At 39.2% G+C, this 22746-nt stretch overlaps 1 protein-coding gene across 1 annotated transcript; it reads left to right on the forward strand.

The window, feature by feature from the left end:
• Positions 1-342: 342 nt before the first annotated feature.
• scara3 (scavenger receptor class A, member 3) lies at positions 343-22411 on the forward strand. The gene is made up of 13 exons (XM_061051722.1): positions 343-642; positions 729-849; positions 10627-10662; positions 11362-11403; positions 11719-11838; positions 14332-14412; positions 15612-15730; positions 16359-16603; positions 17560-17779; positions 17996-18084; positions 19029-19221; positions 19673-19850; positions 20073-22411. Exons 2-13 carry the CDS (start codon positions 843-845, stop codon positions 20558-20560), a joined length of 1818 nt encoding a protein of 605 aa, XP_060907705.1. The 5' UTR covers positions 343-642; positions 729-842; the 3' UTR covers positions 20561-22411.
• Positions 22412-22746: the final 335 nt, after the last annotated feature.

Raw genomic sequence — 22746 nt, forward strand, 5'->3', positions numbered from 1 at the left:
TATAGTGTGTATAAGAGTCTGAAGGTGTGTGTTCATAAAAGCTATTTTCCCCTCTTGCAGACCAAGGCCACAGATATCCAAGGTGCTTGCTCCACAGTGTTCAAACATTTGTTAGCAATTAGCTTCAGCCACAAAACTGACTTCCAACAGAACACATGGACCCTCCCTCCCTCTCTGTTTTCATTTTTCTCAGTCCCTCCCTCCATCGTTTTCCAGTTTCTTTGTTCCACTCCCACCTCCTCTCTCTCTATCGCTCTCTCTCTCTCTCTCTCTCTCTCCCTTTACCTCCCCTGCTCCTTTCTCTTCATCCCCTCTTGCTCCATTTCCTCCCTCCCTCCCTCTCTCACTCTCTAAAGTTGCACATGGTTTCTGTCCGAGGAGGTTTAGTTTCCTCAGGCTCTGGATTGGAGAGGGATGATGCCAGAGAGCTGCAGGCAAACACACATGTTCAAAACCTAATGGAAGCTTTAACCAGCTCTAAATTTCCTTCCTTGATGTACTTTTCAAGAATATTTCATATAGTCTAGAAATTGGATTGTTTTAAGCTGCAAAGCTGCATATTTTTTTGCATATATGGAATAGCTTTTTGGCGACTAGATGACCTAAAATTTTTGCTTGTTTTGAGTTTTGAAATCTGTGGAAGTAAGACATTTTTGGGACTTTTTGGCACACTTCTTTTTTTTTTGTAAATTGCTGACTACTATTGCTGTTCCTGGACATTTATTTAGAGGGGGAAAACGGTGAAGAGGACCAAACATCACCACCAAATAGTGTGGCAAGCATCATCAAGCATCATCAAGTCAAGAACAAGTCGTCTAATAAGGATTCTTCAAAGAGGAAACATGAAAGGTATAATAATTTCTCTGATTTCTTCTGCTTGAATCTCCTATACATTTTGATGCAAACATGCAAAAATGTAGAGTGTATGCTGAGAGTAATAGAAACACTGAAAATGTATACAGGAACAATATCTGTCATTTTGGCATGCATGCATACACCTGCACAAGGCTGCAGCGACCACATATGCTTCTCATCTGCTGTAAAACTTTGCAGTGTGGATCCTGAGAAAGTACCAGTTTGTTGTTCTTGGATGTGAAACTGTGATCAGTCAGCTTTAAATCTCTATGTGTGTGTGTGTATGGGGGTGTGTGTGTGTGTGTGTGTGTGTGTGTGTGTGTGTGCGCAAACCACAGTCCACATTTCATGAAACATAAAATGTTCTGCAGCCCGGGCCAGTCTGCCGCAGATTGACTTAATATCCCCCTTAAAAGAAGGCTGAGGGAAAACACAACATTTGAATTTGAGCTTTTTCACAACATGCCATGAAAGGAGAGCTGCCACCAGCTTTGAAGAGGGTCAGGGGCTGGTACATGTTTCCCAGACGTACAGCATGAGGAGTGGAAGGCTTACAGAGAGGGGCGGTTGCAGAGAGAAACAGAGGACAACAGAGGGGGAGTGAGGGGGGGGGAGAAACAGTCCCACATGTAGGGTAGCAGCTTGAAAAGATGTGCTGACACTTTCATTTCCAGCTCTAATTGGCAAATGATGAATTCATGCATGAATGTTTTATAGTTCACTGAAGTCTTCCCTCTTGTTTGATCGTTTAAAACTTGGAGGTTTCTCCTTTCTTAAATTGTCATTTAAGTCTTTTTTGTGCTTTTTAAATGGCTTCTCATGACTTTGCTGATAGGACAATGGATATTCTAAAACAGGGATGAGAGAGTGAGGGAACGCATGCAGGTTGGAGTCATACCCGGGTCTCCCGCTTGGAGGACGATATCCTTCAAACATGGGTAGTGCATAGGGTGACCATAAGTCCTGATTTGACTGGGTACGTCCCATTTTCAAGTTCCCTGTTTCGGGTCCCCACAAATATCTATAAAACACTAATATGTCCCTCTTTTAAGGCAGTCCCTGTCCTAGTTTTAACCGACCAAAACAATACACATGCTTGCATCACTGATTTGTCTTTATATATGCCAATCAATGTCGTTAACCAATAGAAAAACATTGCTAAAGCACCACGATTCAAAATTCAATACCGATTTGTCTGTACATGTGTGTCAATCAATCTTGGGGATGCAGCTGTCTCTTAGCTAGACTAGCTTATCATACAAAGAGGAGCCGTTGCATAGCGACAGGTATGCTAGCTGTCAAGTTGAAAAGGAAGTCAGTGTTTTCCAAAGAGCTCCGGAAGAGTTACAGCTTCCTTCGAAAAAAGCACCAGGCAATAAATATGCTGTGTTTTGCACACATTGCAAGGTCAATTTTTCATTTGCCCATGGTTGAAATGTCGACATACAATGCCAACAAGGAGACAACCAACTTTATGTGCTGCTCAGGAGGGCATCTTTGTCCAAAACTTTTCTGTTACCAGTGCAGGTCACCAATCTGTGTATGGATGGTAGAGGGTTTGTGGTAAAATGTACAATTGTGTAAAGTGTGTCAATTTGGAGGTTTTAAAATAGGTGTGCAACCCAACAGCCTGGCTATCTGATGCCTCATAAAACAAGGATCATTGAAGTATAAACTTTGAGTATTTAATCTGGTAAAAACACTCTGCAGCAGGGGGTTGGCAAACAGTCTTAACCTCATCTAATGATTATCGCCCTGACAAAATAAACTTACACTACACCTTTAAAAACATTACAAAAAGTGAGTATTGCATGCTATTGGTTCTTAAAAATAGGTTTTTGAATTGGTGCTATGACATTGTGTCTACTTTTCAAATGAATAAGATTCTTAAATAAACTTACAACAATTAATTAATGTTTTAAAACCATTGCATAATTGCAGTCTACATTGAGTATTACAATTGCCAAATGTAGTTTCTATTTTCTTTTTGTCTTGGTTGGGTTCTTATTTTTCATTCCTTTTTTATAGTTTATAGTAAATTGGGATTTGCGAAAGACGCATATCAAAGTGTGTTATGATTGTACATGTAATTTAAAAGTCAGCTCAATCTTAATGACCACGAGACGAAACAGCTCCTTAACTCCATTAACGTACAGTTCTCACCTCTCAGCGAAACAGTACAGGAGGTCCGTTAATGTGGTTTCCAGTCCTGCTGAGACCAGGTCCAGCCCTGTCCAACCAGAACAAAACATGCTGCCTCGTACATTTTTTTACGGCGCTCGAGAGCTGAGGAAAGTCAGAGGAGGTGAGGGGAGGGGGGGGTGAGTAGACAGGTGTATGTCTGGCAAAGGAAAAGGAAAGAGTGAGAAACTTGGGAGGGAAAGACGAAAGCAGATTTCAGTGCCATTTTTGCTGTAGCAGCTCTATAAAATTTCAGTCAAAACATTTTATTGGATTGAAGGAGAAAAAGTAGGCTACATATAATAACTGATCATTATATTGACTTATTCTCTCTGGATGCAATGTGAAACGCTCTCATTTATTTGTGCTCACAGGATTAATTACTTGACTGTTTCTGCTGGACTTCTTCACATTTTTCATTTAAACTGCATACCACTTTAAACTGAACCAGGCTTCTCTTTTATTTCTCAAGCCTGACTGTCAAATGCGATTTTCTCCTGAGAAAACACGATGCATTTATGGCATCGTGATTTCTGAATTTCTCCCATTTCACTGCCAAACCACAATAAAAGAGCATACTCATGTAATGGCTCGTCCATAACTTCGGCTCGCAACACATTCCAGGCGTTTATAGTCTTGCAAGGAGACCACACGTTCCAGTCAGAGGGCACCTAAACGACTTGGATGTCGACAGAGGTTAGGAAAGAGGCTGATTTGGCTTTACGAGATGTGGTCAAGACCCCCACCCCTATCAGGAGCAGGGAACATCTTGTGACTCCTGGTTTCACTTAAAGCTGGGGTTTTTTGCTGAGGTTCTTGAGGGGAATTTTCTGGTCAAATTAACTCAAACCAAGTAATGAGGGCGAGGAACAGATAAGCATGTTGAATCCTCTTATGTGGAGATGGCATTTCTATTTGCATGTTAAATTTCCTTAAGGAGGGATATGGTGAAGATACGGGACAAGAGAAGTTTCAGAATAAAAAAGGGAGGAGGTGGAGGAAGGAGAAGGGCCAGAAAGTCAAAGATCCACAGGGAGGAAAAAACCTCTGAGGAACAACAAACATGAGGTCATGTTTTATTGTTGGTTGACTCAGAAACGGCGCTGTGTTCACAAACACCTAAGGTCATTTAGTGAAAGAGGATGGAGGCAGGAGGGAAGTGACTCCATGTGGGTGGAGATGATCCTGATCCCTATGGCTAAATCTTTAATTAATACTCACATCCACTTCTTTCATACCAAAGACTGAATGTAAGAAGTACTTAAGGCTTTTGGTTTTAAAAACAAGGCCCATTTGAAGGTACTGTAATTCGCATTCTCTCTAAAGACCAGCCGGGGGCAACTGCACCAGTTTCATAGAGAAGTCTGATTGTATGGAGCCAGATGTGAGAATAACCATACTTTTCACTTGATTGATTCCCTCAGTAAACATTTTCCAGATAAATTTATGATCTAAACGACTTTTTATATATCTCCCTAAATACAGCGTTATGCTTATTTGTATATCTAATATATATATATATATATATATATATGTAAATCTAACTGCCAATGCATTCAGTAAAATTACTCAATCCTGTGATTCCAACAATTTGAGAATTACATTACTGTGCCAACCAGGACCAATCTGGGGTTCAAAATTTGGCCCACACAGAGCCTTGATCTTAACCTGGTCCAACCTCTTTGGGATAAACTGTGATACAGATAGTGACCGAGGCGTTGTAACCTTACATCAGCGTTGGACCTTGCTAATGCCCCAAAAGCTATAAGACCAAAATCTTAACTCAAATCCAGAAGAGTGGAGTCTGTAATAGTTGAAGATGAATGTCAATGGTTTTGGATTGAGATGTAGTTAAACAATCACACATGAAGTTTCTGTTTTCAGTTCAGTCTCTGAATAAAGCAGCTGCTTTCCAGGTTGACTACAAAATCTAGAACCAGGTGTGAACTTCAAAGTGGTGTTATACAACTTGTCACAAAAACTGTTCCTGGCAGAATATAGAAATATCGTCTCTTTCCTGACCTTGTAGAACTTTTATTAAATTATCCGCTGATCAGTACTACATCCTTTGGAAAAAAAAACTTTTGGAAACACAATTTTCTTTCCCACACTTTTCAAGTCGCTCCATGCTGATCAAACAACCTTGGAGCATATTTTCTTCTTCTCTCAGTGAAAGGGCGCTCTCTCAGCTCTGAATGTGTATTCAAACTGCAAGTCAATTTTTCCCTCTTCAGTGTGCCTCACTGTCTACATAAACAACCAAGAAAACATGCCTTGTTTGGTCCTGTTTTGCACGAATCTACGCAGCAAATAAATCCAAGTTTTGTTTAATTCTACTGAGTAGTTCATGAACGGGCTTCTACAAAGAACCAATTTCTCAGCTTGTGAATGACAAAGTTTAAATATTGTGGCAACTGTTAGAATCTGTTTTCACTGTAAGCTTCCTGACACTTTTCTACCCCATAATAAATTGGAGGAGAATAGTTTTGGAATTCTGCTCAATGCATAGACATCTGTGATTCATCTACTATTCATCATACTGCTTGTTTACACATACACTCTGGATTCAGAAATATTGTGGACATATACACAGGACTGAAACATTACCTAGTTGGCTACCGCTATCCTATTATTTAGCCTGAACCTTTCTCTTTCCTTAACCCCCCACCATATGATCTTTGTTCTTGCAAATGCCATTAAAAAAAAACAAGAATTTGCAACTAGCATAGACCCCAATTCTGCAAAATAAAAAGTCTCCATCAATGGTAGGAGTTAGGGTTGCATCTTAGCTGCTAGGACAAAAACATGTTCAGAATATAAAAGTAAGTAAGATAGAGTAGTTGCAATGTTTGGTGCATCCCAGTAGTTCCAAACGATTGTGAGTAGGAGAGGGCAAATTGATATTGTTATTGTTGGGAGTAATTGTTGGTACACAGTGACAAAACTGAAAGTTTTACAACGTTTCTGCTCGCGGAGCTTATTAGAAAATGCAGAGGCTTTTCAGGTCGGGTAGAATCAGTTATATCTGAAGCAGTTCGCTTGCCCGCTTCCATCGATGCAACACCTGCTGGTTTGTCGTGATCACTGGTCTCATATCTGGCAAAACTAGGGGACGTCCAAAACGGCCATGTGGGGGTGCATTTAAACCGCCTACCTTCTCTGATCAAAACAAATACAGACCACCAGGACCAGAATCGAAACTTAGAAGGAGAACATACTGGCTGCACTTCAACATAGCATGTTTCCTTTATGTCTGATGATACAGTAAGGTCATTTTCTGATTGAATTTAGTAGATATCTTAATGATTGCTCCTTCAAGGGTGTTTTTGTCCCTTCATAAACTTTGTTTAGAGATAGAAGAACACAGTATTCTTAACTATTTGGACTGGAATCTTGTTGTGTTGGTGGTTTGGAGTAATCTGATCCCACTTCAGGAAAGAAAAGCATGATGCGGATGCACCATGTTTGTTTACACCATGTGGATTTCGCTGCAATTATCCTACCAATGGGATTGTTGAAGGAAAATGACTCACAACTTTTAATCGTAACTAAACCAATGTTGAACTTTGAGGAATAAAAATCTTTCCAATTGATTTGAGATCAACCAAATAAAGGTTTCAGTAGTTCCAGTGTTTCCCCATTGCATGGCCATGTAGGTGTGACCTGGTAATGGCGTGTTGTGCTGCTGTCAGTTAAGTTCTGCTCTGTGTGTGTTGGACTGGTCCACTTCCTCACTAACGAGACAGACATGAGGTTTTTTTCCACAGAGAGCAGGGAAAACATGAGGAGAGAAAAAAAGGAGTGGGAGGGAGGTGAAGGAGGAGAAACATGACTGAGGAGCAGGCAGATTTTTTTGTGGGTGGGTGCTGATTTGAGTTATTTAGAAATTACAGCTTCCAAAAGCAAAGGATGTGCTGACATCCAGACATTTGAATCTGGACATTTTCAAGCCACAGATGTTCGAAAAATGACAAGAATTTGATTTTCCCAAAGAAATGTACTCTAATCAGGCTGGGAAAGTCTGAAACAGGATTTAGACCAGTAAGGGTCATGATAAACTCTACTCAAACTCCTGGATAATAATCTAGTCTTAGTCTGTCTGCACCTACTGTCTGGAAAAATGAAGCTATGAGTTTACCATTACCATTTATATCTATGAAAACTTTACATTTATTTTTCTGTGGTTCAAACTTATAAGCACTAAAAGCTCCTGTGAAGAACTTTCAGTTTTTGTCAATTCTGGTGCCCTCTGTGGACAAAGAGGTATCTCTTATCTCTTATAGCTGATCTTGTCCTGTACAAGTAAAAGTTGTTTTTTTAAATCTTATACTGCTCTCTTTAAAATGATCAGATATATCAGAGAGTCTTTGCCGTATAAAATGTAAAGAAGAGGCTGTACCTATGCCTGACACCTACCTCATAGCAATCAGTTTCATGTATGAAAAAAACTACATAGAAATAGTCAATCTTCACACTGATGGTCTTATTTACTTTTGTAGCTCATATAGAGGCAAGTATATAGATTACAGTCTGTTTCAATAACCAGCTCAGAACTCATCAAAGTAGCTTTAAGCTTTTTGGGGGAACATTGGGTCATCAGAAGAGAATATAAACACATCATCTGCATATCATCGAAGTAAGTTTCTAAACAGGCTAGCAAGTAGTGGCCTATTGACTCATCCAGGAGAAAAAGAGCAGGTGTTAGTAATCTTTTAATTAGGGTCTTAAAGGGATCTTTCAAACTAACCTTTTACGGTATAATACTGTATTCACTCTGTTTAGCTCTTTGATGTTTTCCCTTTTCTTTTGCAGTAATTGCTCCACTGTGTTCACCAAGCTTTTATTTAGTCACTATACTGACTACAGTGTATTGGACATGACCTCATTCCTAAACAACAAATGAGATATATTGCAAATGACTCCCATATATGTAAGAGCACACCAGAAAAACACCAAAAAAGTGGTTAACATCGTTAAATCATTGCACTCAAATCTACTTATTTAGATATAAGAAGCTATGACTGGTTGGGGTAAAAGTTGGGTTGTTCAGTTTATTATAAAAATGAGCCAACTAAAGGGTGTAATTTGAGTTAACTCCACAACATTAAAATAAGTTCATACTGTAAAAACTCTATAACAAACTTCTTCTTATCCTTGAGAACTGCAGAGTAACAAAAATGCTTTCTGAGTTTTCTCAGTAGGTTGCTGCCTCTAGCTCTCCAACTGTTTTCCTCCCCCTCTCCCCTCCCTCCATCATTATGTCAGCATCAGTGTTTTGTGACTCGTCCACCCAGACCTGACCTCAGCTGTTCCACCTCCGGATGACATAAACACTCACCTCATCGTGGCGTCTGCAAAGTGCCATTTGGTTTAAGCTATATTTAAACAAGCTAATTTGTGGGAAACCAAACATTAGAGTTCCCCTTGTTTGTGTCATCACCTATCCAATTATGCTACATTTAGCTTGCTTCTTATAGACAGTGAGTGAAGGAACTGGTTTTCCATTTAATACATTTTGAATGAATTAAGGTTTTTAGTAACTGGCTGTTGCACTAAAACAGTTTGGCGTCGTAGTGCTGAATACATTTACTGATAAGAAGTCTATACCCTTGATTTATGACTAATTGTTTTTGACTCTTAAATCTTAATCAGACATTGTTCAAAACTGTTACATTTTCATTCTCTTTCCAGACATTTTGATCTTTTTATTTTTGACAGAACACATTTATCTTCATGTTGTGCTTATGTGGTGAAGAGAGATTGATCAAAATCAGACGCTTTGGTTTCAGATATTTTTTTAAGGTATTGTTTTTGCGTGAGAAATGGAATCAAATACATTTTGAATTTTTCACTTACATTAAAAATAGAAATACGTCATGGTTATACCGATGATGATGATGTTGTTCTTCAAGGGAGGTCAGTCTCACATGAGGATTTTGAAGTTGTTAAGACTGTGAGCATTCACATTAGGGATGCAACAATACCGCCTGTATCCCATATACGTACCTCGGTATTTGGTCACGGTTTTTGGACCGTCTGGTTTTGACGGCACGGTCTCTTAGAGTGTTTTTTTTTTGGTATTCCATTCTTTGTAGTTTTAGTCCATTTTTACCAGATTTTTACCCCAGCGTGAGGTTGAGGAAAAAAAAACGTTTTGATTCCCAAAACATTTCTTTATTCACAGAAATGTCATCGTACAGCGTTGATATTTCATTATGTATGGTAACTTTGTTTCAAATGCTACTTCATCTTAACTGGTTAAAGAAGTTGCCCAGTTGACCCCGTGGATGTGTTGGCTCTTGCTGTCCAGCTAGTTTCACGGTTGAGTTGTGGGGGGAGGGGGGGGGGGGGGGGGGGGCAGTAGGGGCTTTATGGTAGGGTAAAGAGGTCACTACCTGGAGTTTACATGAATGGAGCCTTGACCTGTTGAAGGTGGGAATGCTGTCTGGGTTTTCGATGCCACCTACGTAGGTCCACGTGTAGGGTATTTAACTTATCAGTAGGTGAAAAGCATTGTAGCACAAGTATTTTGTGTGTATTTTAAAACAGTTATATTTTTACTTCATGCTCACAGAAGTTATCAAAACTAGCAGCAAACAGCTCTGGAGCCTTCTTGTACTATGGGCATTGCCTCTCAGACTCCCTTTACTCTGCCATTTCTTAGTAAACATGGTTTTTAACACATTAAGTATTACACACAGCTTGATGTGCCATAACTTTTTTTGATTGAATTTTGGATGGCATCATTTTCGATGACAAATTCCTTTAAATGTCATCACATCCGTATTCGTCAACCCCCTTTTCCGCATTTCTGCAATCTTCAAGAACATGTTTGACCAAACAGATGGCTTCATACTGTAATATTTTCACAGTCTGACAGCTCAGTCTGACACTGTGTTGGTTTTTAAGGCCAGCTCCTCTGGCTGTATCAACACGGCACCGAGGTAAAGTGTCCCAGAGTCTGTCCTCAGCTACTCAACAAACCTGCCAAACCTTCCCCCTGTGTGTGAGTGTATATCTGTGTGTTTCCTGAAATTACAGCCTCCGCGACAGCTCCACTGAGTGTTCCTAAACATCGAGTACCACACCTGCAGCACCTCAAGTGTGGGATTGGGAACAAGTTTTGGGTGGTGTTCAGTTAATGACGTGTTGTATGAAGTCCCATGCTGTTACTTACAGTTACGAATGATGTTGAATTCTGGGAAAGTCAACTGCCCTCTGTGGTATAAAGGCTCTCTGGTTACATTGTGCATGTCATGCTTCTGACTCAAGATCTTCCTATAGCCTTAGTGTGATGGTCTGCCATGAATTTGAACACACAACCAGAAACAACAAACACAAAACTAAGAACTGTTTAAAACTTTTCAGCTCAGAGAAAAACAAGAACAAAAACTCTCCCTCTTTCTTGTGCAAAGAAAGTATCCTCACAACTTAAGGGGTTTATGGTTTGTGGAGGACTGTGAGGCAGCTGTTTTGTATGATTTATGACAACAGTGATAAAACTTGTCTGAGACTCCAGTAGAATTAATGTATGTCAGCTTCATTTTCAAAAAATGTCTGTTTTGTTTCCCTTTCTCTCTCTTTTTGCAGACAACTATGGTGGTTACGAGAACCAGCTTTTCAAAGGTATGTTCCTCAGCTAAATAACACAATGTTCTTTTTGATGTGATTTTACAGTAGCATGTGTTTATGGTGCTGTCATTTGAGTTCGATATGTGCAGCTAAATAAAGGAGTGATGCATGCTTGGACACTTTAATGTTGTGCACGGCTTGTATTCAGCTGTCTTAACTAGTTAAGATTCTTTCTTTGTAAGGTTTCAAATTCATCTTAAAACCAAAGAAAAATCCTTCAAATTTTGTTTGGGGGTGTCTTGCCAGGACATTATCTAAAAAAACTCACGCCCCCCTCAGGTCCATTCTTTATTGCATCAGAGCCAGAGCTAAATTAGCATTAACAATATAAGCTAGCCAGTTGAAACATACACCCATCATTACTACTGTATGAAAACATACATTTTCACATGTTGTGTCTTGTCTTTTCATATAAATGATTAAAAAATAAATAAGAAATACTGTAAAAAAAACAGCTAATTTTTAGGAGGATCACAACGTATCAGTAATACTTTGGAGACAGTGAAGGTACCAGATCTGCTCGGGGTCCTTGGCCTGCGTTTGAATGATATGATGATGTCGCACATTGTGATTGGCTGTATGTCAGAAAGAGAGATCAATGTCTCCTCATGACAGAGAAAATAGTCAAATTTAAAAAAAATAATGAACCTATATTTTTTAACCACTAGGTATTTTCCTTGTCTTGTTTTTCAGAGGAGGATTTCACTGGAGAGGAGGAAATGCCTTCATTTAGAGGTGAATGCCAAGAACACATAAACACAAATGTCTAACAAAATAACCAACATTCATTGGTATTTTCTAACATCGATGACTGTGTACACATGGCTCATGTGTCTGTATGCACGGCTTGTGAATGAAGACCATAATTTAACTTCCATAGTGTACTTTTGCCAAGTAAAATTAACTTAATGTAATGTTATTAGAGAATGCTTTTACTTAATTTTTGCAAAGATAAATGATCAAAATAAATGTGGTTTATCTGATTTTTAATTTTTGCATTACAGTCATTAACCCCTACAAATTAAATGTATGTGTACATTGTTCCTCCAGGTCGTAGCAGAGGAGGCTGTATGAGGTGTCAGCAGGGCCACTCTCTACAGCTGGCTGTAAAAGTCCTCTATGTGTTTGTTGCATTCCTCATCATCACTGTGGCAGTGCTGGCATCACTCGGTGAGACACATTTATTCAGTCTCAGTGCTTTCTCTTAACCAGATTCTATTGTTCAGATCTTTATATCAAGTTGGAGTCAATGAATCTTGGGGATCAACAGCCCTGGGATTGGTTACGTAATTCAACTCATTAATGCTGACACTAGACATAAAGTACTCTCTGCTGTTCTTCGACGGTGTGTGTCTTACTAAAACACAGACTACTAAACTCCCATAAATCAAACAACTGTTCCTGGGTCCTGTGTGCCATGTTGATCCTGATAGCTGCTCAGCACAAACAGATGGTTTTCAAATTAACAATCGCATTTTATTGGGCTTCAAAGCTGTAAATCTTTGTCTTTTACAACAGTTAGGGGGTCTCAGGGAGAAGAGAGGGCGAGGCTTGGTAGAGTGATTTAAAATCCCACAACACACATACAAGCTTGTATTCAGGTACACATGTACAGAAACATGTGTTGTAATGTTGTTGGTGTGTGTGTGTGTGTGGGGGGGGGGGGGGGCATTTAATAAATTCACTTGTACGGGAAAGAAGTAGACACAGTGTGCATGATCACCCAACTTTGTCTTCTGCAACCAACAACTGACCGATTCACATGGTGCCCATTTTCATCTGACGTCACTCTCAGGCCCAAATACTGCGGTAAGGTCAAACTGCTGTGGGTCATATAGATTCAGGGTTTCTGACAATCCACTTCCACTTTATCAGCAACTGAAAACACAATGCACAGTTCAAATTCTACCATTTGATGTCTATGACTAATACAGAAGAAAAGGTTAAAACTCCAAGAAAATGTTAGCCTGGAACCCATAACATTTATTCAATGTAGGCTAATGTAATGTCATGTAGGTAGTGTTTGAATGCTAGCTGTAGTTTAAAGGTAGCAGGTAGGTAAGGTAACAGATTATCAAATTACCCTTTCGCTTTTTTCTGCAGTTAAAACTTTTTTTTTTGTCCTGCACCCGATGCACTTCTGCTTGGATGTGTGCACTCTAGTTTCCACACTTTTCCATCCACAACATCTGTAAAACATCTTTGTTGAATGCTAAACGTTCAACTAGTTAACTTTTAGTCATTACATTGTTACTTCATGCTCACAGTAGTTTGCAAAACTAGCGCCAAGTTCAGCTCTGGAGCCTTTTTGGTACCCTGGGTATAACCTCTCAGGCTCCCTTTACTATGCTGTACCATACCGTTTTGATAAAGGTAATACCAGCAGATAGATGCTAGAAGATCTTTGCAATAATACTAACATGATGTGTTTACCTGCATATTTATTTATCTGATTGATAAATTCATTCAGCATTGATTGCACTTGTAATTCGTGCCATCACAAATACAAATTTGCACACCACGCACACCGAATCCCTGCTATTTTATAACGATTTAAACACAGAAACAAAGTTTGTTTGTTCCAACTTCTAGCACAGCTGTGCAGCACCAAAGCCTAGAAACTCCAGAATATAAACAGAAAACATATTGAACTTGGCTGCAGCTCCCAACTATGCGTGTGCTTAAGGAAAAACAGAAAACAGTAACCTTTGATTTCTTGTTCTCGGCCCAACATCTGAGAACATCAAAACAGATTCTTCAGCCAACATTAGTTGAGGGACACAATTGAAATGAACACTTTAAAGGTCATTATTTAAGCTTGCTTCATGTAAAAAAAAAAAGATTATTTTGGATGATAATATTTTGCACTGTTAAAGGAAATAAAAACATATACTGCTGGTAAAAGATTGTGGGAATCTCTTGCGGCTGATTTACAGTCTATATAGATGTTTTATGAAGTTCAGTAATTCCAAGTCTTAAACTGAGCACAAGCCATGTTCAGCATCACTGTCACAGCAGCTAATACAGTAGAGCAGGTGGTATGTGAAGCACGCATGTGGGAGCACTTATATATGCAAACACAGCACGGACCAGCAGCCCAGCATTAATCCCCAGAGTCAGGCCTGCGGACGCTGAAAAAAGTTTGCAAACTCAAAATATATGAACTTACACCTTACACGTATACACAAATATACACAGGAAAAACTCACACTCAGTAAATTATTGTTGCTCTCTTGGGAAATGTACATGGAGGGCAGAACCCGGCCAGCTGGCTAAACCATCACTCACCAGGGTTTTTGTTTTATTTGTTCGCAAAAGAAAACTTCACATGTTTTGTCTGTGCTTAAATTACAATTCCTCTTTTTTTACTCCTTTAAATACTTCCTATGTCCTGTTAACACCAAATTACTGCTCATGTTAATCATTCCTATATCGACTCATTCAAAACCATCCTCCCTTTTTTTCTCTATTAAAAGACCAGTAGTGATGGAAATGTGTTTCTGTTAACATTTTATAGTTAATAGCTAATAGTGTGACTCCACATTTATTTACACTAACTAACTCAACTCTGGCATGGCTTTGACAGCAGCTGGCAATGTGCTTACATCCTATAACACAAATCCTTCAACACTGTTGCACAACTTAACTTCCTTGTCTCTCTAGTGTTCAAGAAAGTTGACAACCTGTCTGAGGAGGAGTCCGTATACAGCAAGAGGATCAACAGCGTTCAGCAAGGAATGGAAGGTAAGCTAGTTAAATGGGTCGTACAGAAATAGTAGTGAGTGTTTTTATATTGAGTCAGATTGGGAAGATGGATGTGAACATGACAATGGAAAGACTTGTGCACAAGGAAAAAAAAGAGTCCCAGTTCTTTAAGGATTTATTTGTGCATTAGTTCAAACACTTTTCAGTGGTTAGTTTGCACGCTCCATTTACAGAGGCTGTAGTCCTTGAAGCGGATGGCCCGGGTTTGAATCGGAACAGTGACTCCTTTTCCTGCATGTCATTCTCGCTCACTGATTTACAAATCTAACCACTCCAGTAAAGGCACAAAAACCCCAAAATAAGTTGTAGAAGAAAAAAAAAATAGGTAGATTGTGTTATGTTAAAGTATAAAAATTACTTTATATTGTTTCATTACATAGCTCTTAAACAGCAATTTAAAAATAAAAAAACTTTGGTTTGTAGGTCTTTGAGATCAGAGACCAAGCATTGCCTGTCTTTCAGGGATTTTTTAACAATGCAAAAAAAATGTGAAGGTCGTCCAACATTTTGACAGACTAGATTGATGAGGGCAATTCGTATCATTTAGTAGATAGTAAATCTGAGTTTAAGAGAATGCTGCTATTTATCGCAAACTTTTCTGTCTCAGCTGCTCGGTGATGTTATGGAAATAATGCTCAAGCGAGCTAAAGCTACAGAACTTAGGTTAAGCAAGAATGCAAGTGCAGGATACTTGCACTAGCATAAGTGCGCCAAAGTAACTGAGTGGTTTGGCTAGCACTGGCCAGCGGAAGCTATCGTTAACCAAACTAAACTATTTTCATAGCTCCACAGTGACAAGTCAGTGGTGACAGTCAGGTCACTGTTTTATGAAAGTTTTTACCAAGCGGCTGAAAAAGAAACGTGATTTCATGGTTTGTTGAGACACTGATCCAATTACAACCATTTAGACTGTATCTCAATATCATTAAAAAAATGAAAATGACACATTACGACAACATGTTCACAACCATTTTTGTGAGAATGACAGCCAGTGAGTAAGTCAGTTTAAAGGTCATTTAATTATCGTGACTAGCTAGGATGATTAATGTTAGCGAAAGGTCAAAGATCGTCTTATCTCTCATCAAACACACAGATGGCTACCAGACGTTTAGATACCAATCATATGCAGGTATCTAGAACTGTTTTTTGAATCCCTTTTGTCTGACTTCACCAATCAGATCTGAGCTCCACCTCCAACTGTTCAGGCTGTCTGGATGTGACTCTGTACAACGAGGAGATCAGCAGGCTGAAGCGAGAGTTTGAAGACATCCAGAGAATGATTTTAGGACAGGAGCAGGTAATGAATGGTTAAACCTTGAACCCATTATCCATCGACTGAGTTTGTTATAATTTAGTTTCTGGGCGCACACTTTTTGGGGCTTTGGTGTAGCCAGCGGTTATTGGAAGGACAGGACTTCTGGCCAAGACTTTCTCCTCCGTGCAGCACCATCTCTGTAGTCTGACTACAGCAACTTGAGGAGCAAATATGTAGTTATTGTTGAATTAAAACATCTAAACAGGGGATGTAATTGGCTGCACTCATAGGCAGATATTAATTCAAGCTAAATCACTGTTAAATGACTGGATGGGTTGTTGGTTTCATTACGCTGGATTGCATTCTGCAGTTTTCACTAGTGGTCGATACTTCTGCTACTACAATCAGAAACCCACAAAATTCTGATCCTAAAATCGAAAGGTCTTGCAGAATGTGTAAATATAATGTACATATGTTTTATCTTGAAAAAAGGTCAAAAATATTATCTTAATAACCCTGAATTTGTTTAGGTCTGTCAGTCTGTAACTCAAAGATATGTAACGGGTAACGATGAAAAATAGGGAAAAGCAACAAATTGTCACATTTGATCTTATAACAGAGAACTGTCTAAAACCTTATTCCCTCCTTCTTCACTATCTACACCCTTCAGGTCCTGGACCAGGCCTCCCAGACACAGACCACCCTAAAGACCACCAGCAACCGTCTAACACGTGACATACAAAACCACCTGATGTCCATTAAACTTCTCAACCAGTCACTGGAAAGATACCTGGAACGTGTTGAGGGCTGGAAGGACGTGATCGAAGAGACTCAGGAGAAAATGAAAACTCTGACTGAGGATCAGTACGACATCAAAGCTACAGCCTATCAAGTCAACACCACGGTGTCGCTCAGGTGATAAAAGAATGCAGGGAAGAGACGGATACTGGATAGTTTGTGAACTTTTATTCTGAAACACTGATATTGACTTTTCTCCTTAATATGGAAGTAAAGATAAAGCTGCATTATCGGTTGTGGAAAGTAAGGAATACAGTTAGGAAACTCAGATTTTCCAAACACTTACAACAACAGTTATATTTAACTTTCTCATATTTCAAGAATTAGTTTAAGTCCTAGAATCTGAAGTCAGTCATTTCTGAATCCAGCTCTTTTTTTCAGTGTCTTGTTTTCATATTGGAAACAGTTTTTTGATGAAAATGTTTTAACAGGTTTGCATTGAAGACATTAACACTCCTACAGTATACGTTTCTATTAACCTCGGGCTATGATATTATCACGATTGTTAGCTACGTGTACATGTGTCTGGGACCTTTATGTGACCTTGCTTTTTAAAGACTTAATCAGCAGCTGACAGAAGAAAAAAAGCCACAGTCTTTGCCAGAACTGCAAACATTTGACAATCCTTGTAATTCCATATGAAGGGAAAGTACAGTAAGAAAAACAATTGGGATTCCCCATTTGGAAAAGGAACAGCTGTAACACATTACGCTTATGTAAACGTACGGTAGAATGTGACCAATGGAGATTATCATCCATCTTTTTTGGAGTTTGTTTTGAAATTACACCATACAATTCAACTAGTGGTGATTTCTTTCGCAATGTAATCAAAATTTATTTTTCTTTTAGCAAATCTTGTTTATGCATAGAAGAGGCATGCAAGTAAAATATTAACATAGATGTTAAAGAACTGGTGGATAAAATAACTGCTCATACCGATGCTTCTTGAGTGCTTCTTAATTTATAAGTAGAAAAATATAGCAAACAGATTAAAAAAAGGCAAAAGTATGTGAACAACTTAAAAGTTGAATCCACTTCATTTAATGTTTTCTGTGTTTGCGTCTGCTCTCCAGCACCATGTGGATTGACGCCCTGCAGAGAAAAGCAGACGAGGAGACTCTGGTCCTCCAGAAGTTAACCAGCGACTGGCAGAACTACAGCCGAGTGCTTTCCTCCATCAAGTCGAACACAAGCAGCACCACACAAAACATGCGATTCCTCCAAAACAACATCGTAGCAGATCACCAGAGAATCGCCACGTCCAATGAGGTGTACTATGACCTCACTCAGCAGGTGAGTTCAAACACTGTGTTCAAGTGAAATTTAGATGAATAGATGTCAAATCTATTGAATAATAGATTTATTTTCCTTATGTCATCACCAGCCATTTATTAATGACCAGCCTTCATATAAAGATTCTCACATGCTCTTACTACCAGCATGTCAAATACGACATTATAGTCACATATGAAATGTTAAAGTAAATACAACATGCTTTATTTTCTTCAGGTGATGAACCTGCAGATGCAGCTTGACAATGTGACATCTTTCATGGATGAACATGAGGAAAACATGCATGACCTTCACTACCATTCCAGGTAAGCTTTTCTGTCACGGCACATAACAAGAACACTGTGTTGACTTGCATTTAGTTACTACTATTACACAGTGACTTTTCATTCATTTATTTTTTTTATGCTGTAACAAGCGTAACGCTTCCATTGTTGCACAAAATCTCCTATTCCAGGAAGTCCTGAAATGTTTCACGTTAGATCACATACAACACACCAAAGCAACTCAAAATAAATAGGGGAACAGGATATACCAGCCATGTCCATTATCCTTTCCAACTCAGGTCAAAGGTCATGTAAAACTCTAGCAGGTTTACATGATCCTGCACTGCAAACTTCAGGGCAGTTTATAAAAAGATCTTTAAAAGTATTCATAGAAAAGAGTAATCTTACATAATAGATTTTTTTCTGCCCTAACAATGGAATGAAAGAAGAAGCATTTTAATCAAAGTATGACCATGTTCAAAAGTTTTCCATTAGTAGAGGTAGTCACTGTTGCAGTAGCACTACCGTAAAACCAACAGTATATGCTGTTATCTAATGAAAATAAGCTTTAGATATAACCATGTATTTCCCTGAGGAACACATGTACTATATTTACTGCTATAGCATAGTCGGAGCTGCATGATGGTGCAGTGGTTAGCGCTGTAACCTTCAACTACTGTAGAAGGTACATTTACAGTATTCCTTTGCCTTGTACAAGCTGGGATCAGCTGTGGCCCCCCACGACCCAAAATGGGAAAAACAATATGGATAATAGATAGATGGATTGTTTAGATCCAAACAAACTAATAATGACCAAAACTGCAATCAAATTCTAATTTTAACCACAAGAGCAATTCTCAAAGCACAGTGAACTATGTTGGAACTCAATGTTTAATCTCAGATTGGAGGCGAGACCCCAAACATGACAGATGTCCCCACAACGAATATGAACAAACTCAAACACATTTCCTCAATGTCTTCTTTAGGTACTATGAGAACCGGACAGGTGAGCGTTTCTCAGCTTTGGATGGTCGTCTGAACTCGATCTCAATGGAGATTGATACAATTTCCTCCAGCATCAACGCCACTGTCAGCCACGTGCAGAGCATGTACAAGTACATCAACATTGAGAGCTCGTCCTGCCAGGGTCGCCTGAGCAGACACACAGAAGATCTACAGGTAATCACATAACGGTGGAGTTTTCACAGGGTTCAGGTTCTTAATTAGAGATTTTTTTCTTTTACCTCCCAAAGAGTCTCTCATTGGGGGTTTTATTTAGCTTAAAGGTTAGCCTAGCTTAGTGTGGTGGAAATCTGAAAAAAATAGAGATCCTACAACAACAAATTTGTCTCTGAGTATTTTTGGAGAAACTTTTTCGAGACACACACACAAGAGGGATCAACACATAGGTCTGCACAGGATACAACCTTAGAGTGTTTATTGTTATTGTTATTGTTTATTGTTATTTACAGCACCTTAATCCCTCACAAGTTTGTAAATTTCCATTACATTAAGCTTATTTGTTCAATATGACACATATTACGGTTTGCCAAGAAGATCATCCTGTAATTTATCCTCCAGATTTCCCTCTTCCTCATGTATCCTTAGAACACCCTCTCCTTTTTTGCAGAACCTGAACAACACAGTCTTGTTACTACTCCACTTGGCTGACACACTAAGGCAGCAAAACATGTTGTTGAATGTCCGACTGGATGTGGATGTCAGGAACCTCTCCATGGTGGTGGAGGAAATGAAACTCGTAGATGTTCACCATATCCAGCTCATAAAGAACTTCACTATAGTAAAAGGTATATCATTACAGTATACTTAACATTGATCCATTTTCACTTCCAATGGCTTCAAGCTCCTGTGCAAGGTTCTTGCCAAAGCATCTTGGCCAGATTAGGGTCCAGTACTTTGTAGTCACCTATGCACTAAGTAAATGTGCCACTCTAATACTGAGCAACCCATGTGTTAAAATAAATAAAATAGGACTTAATTTTATTAACAAACTCATCGTCTCTCAACAGGTGCTCCAGGACCACCAGGGCCCAAGGGGAACCGTGGTGAGACCGGTTCAAAAGGGCCAATGGGATTGACTGGGAGCAAAGGTGACCGAGGCCCGATAGGAAGCCGAGGATCCGCTGGAGAGAAGGGTTCTCTTGGTCCCAAAGGAGTAACAGGTGAAACAGGGCCTGCTGGCAATAAAGGGGTGGTGGGAAGCAAAGGAGCCAAAGGGGCTCCGGGCCTTCCTGGACCACGTGGGGAGAGGGGCCAGAAGGGTGATATGGGCCCGACTGGCGCAGACGGTGGCCCAGGACCAAGAGGACCAGCAGGGATGCAGGGTCAGGCAGGACAACCTGGAATCATTGGTCCAACAGGACCAAGGGGAAAACCAGGGCCAGTAGGCCCACCAGGACCACCAGGAACCCCTGGACCACCAGGCCTGTCATACCCCCACGACAGAAACATCCAGCAGCGGGCTGTGACGTCTGCTTCTGGGTTCAAGAAACAGTAGACTGTTGGACAGAGACATGGACTCTGTGGGAGATTTTTATGGTTATAAAAAGCTTGAGCGTTTTTGAGAGAAGTTAGGGAATCCTTTCCATTATGACTGGAGACGGTAAAATCCACCTCTTCGGGATTATGCAACACATTCAAGAATTTCTGAACAAATACCAACTATTCAAATTTGAAATTAGGCTTTAAAAAAAGCTTTCCATGAAATAAAGGAATGCCTGAAAGGAAATACTAGGGCGGAAGGTCTACAAAATTGACAACTGAACTGCTGCCACAAGCTGAACCTTTGGTATGAAGTGAGAGGGATGAGTATCTCCGGCCAAAATATGACTATGCTTAGACAGATTTAACATTTTGTATGGTGGCATGTCGGAGAAAGCTACCCTCATTCATTACTCTGGATGAGTGTTTCCTTGGCACTAAAGCCAAAGAATACGCAAGTAAATCAAGCCCTGCACATTTGGGATGACATGAGTTTTCCTAATGTACCAACTTGTCTTTGATTAAGTGATTAATAGGAATGAATAATACATTAATTAATGACAGTCAGGTCAAGTTGAATGTACAGGGAGCAAAGACTGTGTTTGAGGCTGGTGTCAAGCCACCCAAACCCTATGACCACGATTAATAAAAGGGCTCCTCTTAAGACTTAAGTAGTGGGGATTTCCCTTTCAGACTACTTGTGGGTTTTTGTTTTCCCATGCACTATTATATGGGTAAAAAAAATGTTTGTTTGAGCATTTGTACATATTGACACATCTTGATGGATGGCACTTTACTGGTTCTCTAAGTGTAAAAACCTAATTTAGTTCTTGGTATAGTTTGGAATTTCGGAGCAGGTACTCTGTAAAATTTCTTTCTTCTGCTGAGTGAGACTGTCCTTAACAATTTATTTTTGGGGAAGTTGCAAAATTGTTGTCCTCTGAGTTTCCACTCTTGTGTACCCTTTTTTGGAAATTGTGTACAACATTGATTCCATTATCTTGAGGTTGGATGAAAGGAAAAAAAAAGGCAGAAAGGTATCTAGGTATACGGTAAATAAGTCTCTTGTTGACTTGTTTACTCGTTTGTGAAACATTTTGGAAAATACGCTTATTTGTTTTCTTTCTAAGAGATTGATTAGAAAAATACCTCTCTGTTTCTGATTAGCCTAGCTTAGCATGAATACTTCTGCAGAAGGAGACCTTGATCCTGAATTTCCAAAGTTATATAAATTGGAGACATGTTATGTGTCCACTTCTTGTCAGACACTAGTTTAACCAATCTTAGCGAAGCATCTCCAAGAAGCAACTCCTAACAACCTAAAACACAATGTGAGAAACAGTAAGGCTTAATGTTGCTCGGAATATTTATTTACCATTGAATAGAGCTAGCTATTCTCTCAGCATCCTGTTTCATGCTATGCTAAGCTTATTATTTCCCTACCACATGAACACATGACAGTTGAATACATCTTCTAATAAATCTCTTGGAAAGATAGCAAAAACGGCTATCTAACAAAATAGTGAACTATCCCCTGACATTTTAATGGCTATGGTCATGAATCCCATTAATATCACTCATGTATGTTTGCAAACATGTGAAGTAATACAGTGAAGAACATCATAGTAGCTATTTGCCTTACCCAACATGATTGTTACATTTTGAACCGTGTCTACTTTTTAAAAGTTGTGAAAGCAGAGCAATGACTTTAAAGAGGGTTTGAGTCTTCTTATGACCTATCTATAATCTTTTTTTTATCGAAGAAAAAACCTTCTACAAAAAGGGAAACATACTACTTTTGTAAATCTGTTGTAATGAGATGCGACTGGCTTGCATTGAACTTCATTAAAGTTTTTTTTCAATGGTCTTTCTCTTTTTAAGTGTACTACTGTACTTCCAAGCAGAGTCCTATTGTTACCCTGAGAAGGAAAGGGAGTGGATATTAATCCAAAACACATGTCGACCCCGCCCATAAGATTTTGAGGTTTGCTGCCACTAAGTCAAAGTTATGCGATTGTCTAGGTTTACAATGTGTTTTTTTAACATGCAACGTACAGAAAAAGAACCCTATAGATGTACTTTTTACAGCTTTTTGAAGAGGAAATGTTGTCTACAATTACACAAAAAGGATGAAGTAGTGATACTGATACTGCAAAATAACGTTTTATGCATGTAAAGGAAATAATTTCCCCCCTGATAATT

The sequence above is a fragment of the Labrus mixtus genome, chromosome 12, assembly GCF_963584025.1.
Source record: "Labrus mixtus chromosome 12, fLabMix1.1, whole genome shotgun sequence".
In the NCBI taxonomy this organism is placed as follows: Eukaryota; Metazoa; Chordata; class Actinopteri; order Labriformes; family Labridae; genus Labrus; species Labrus mixtus.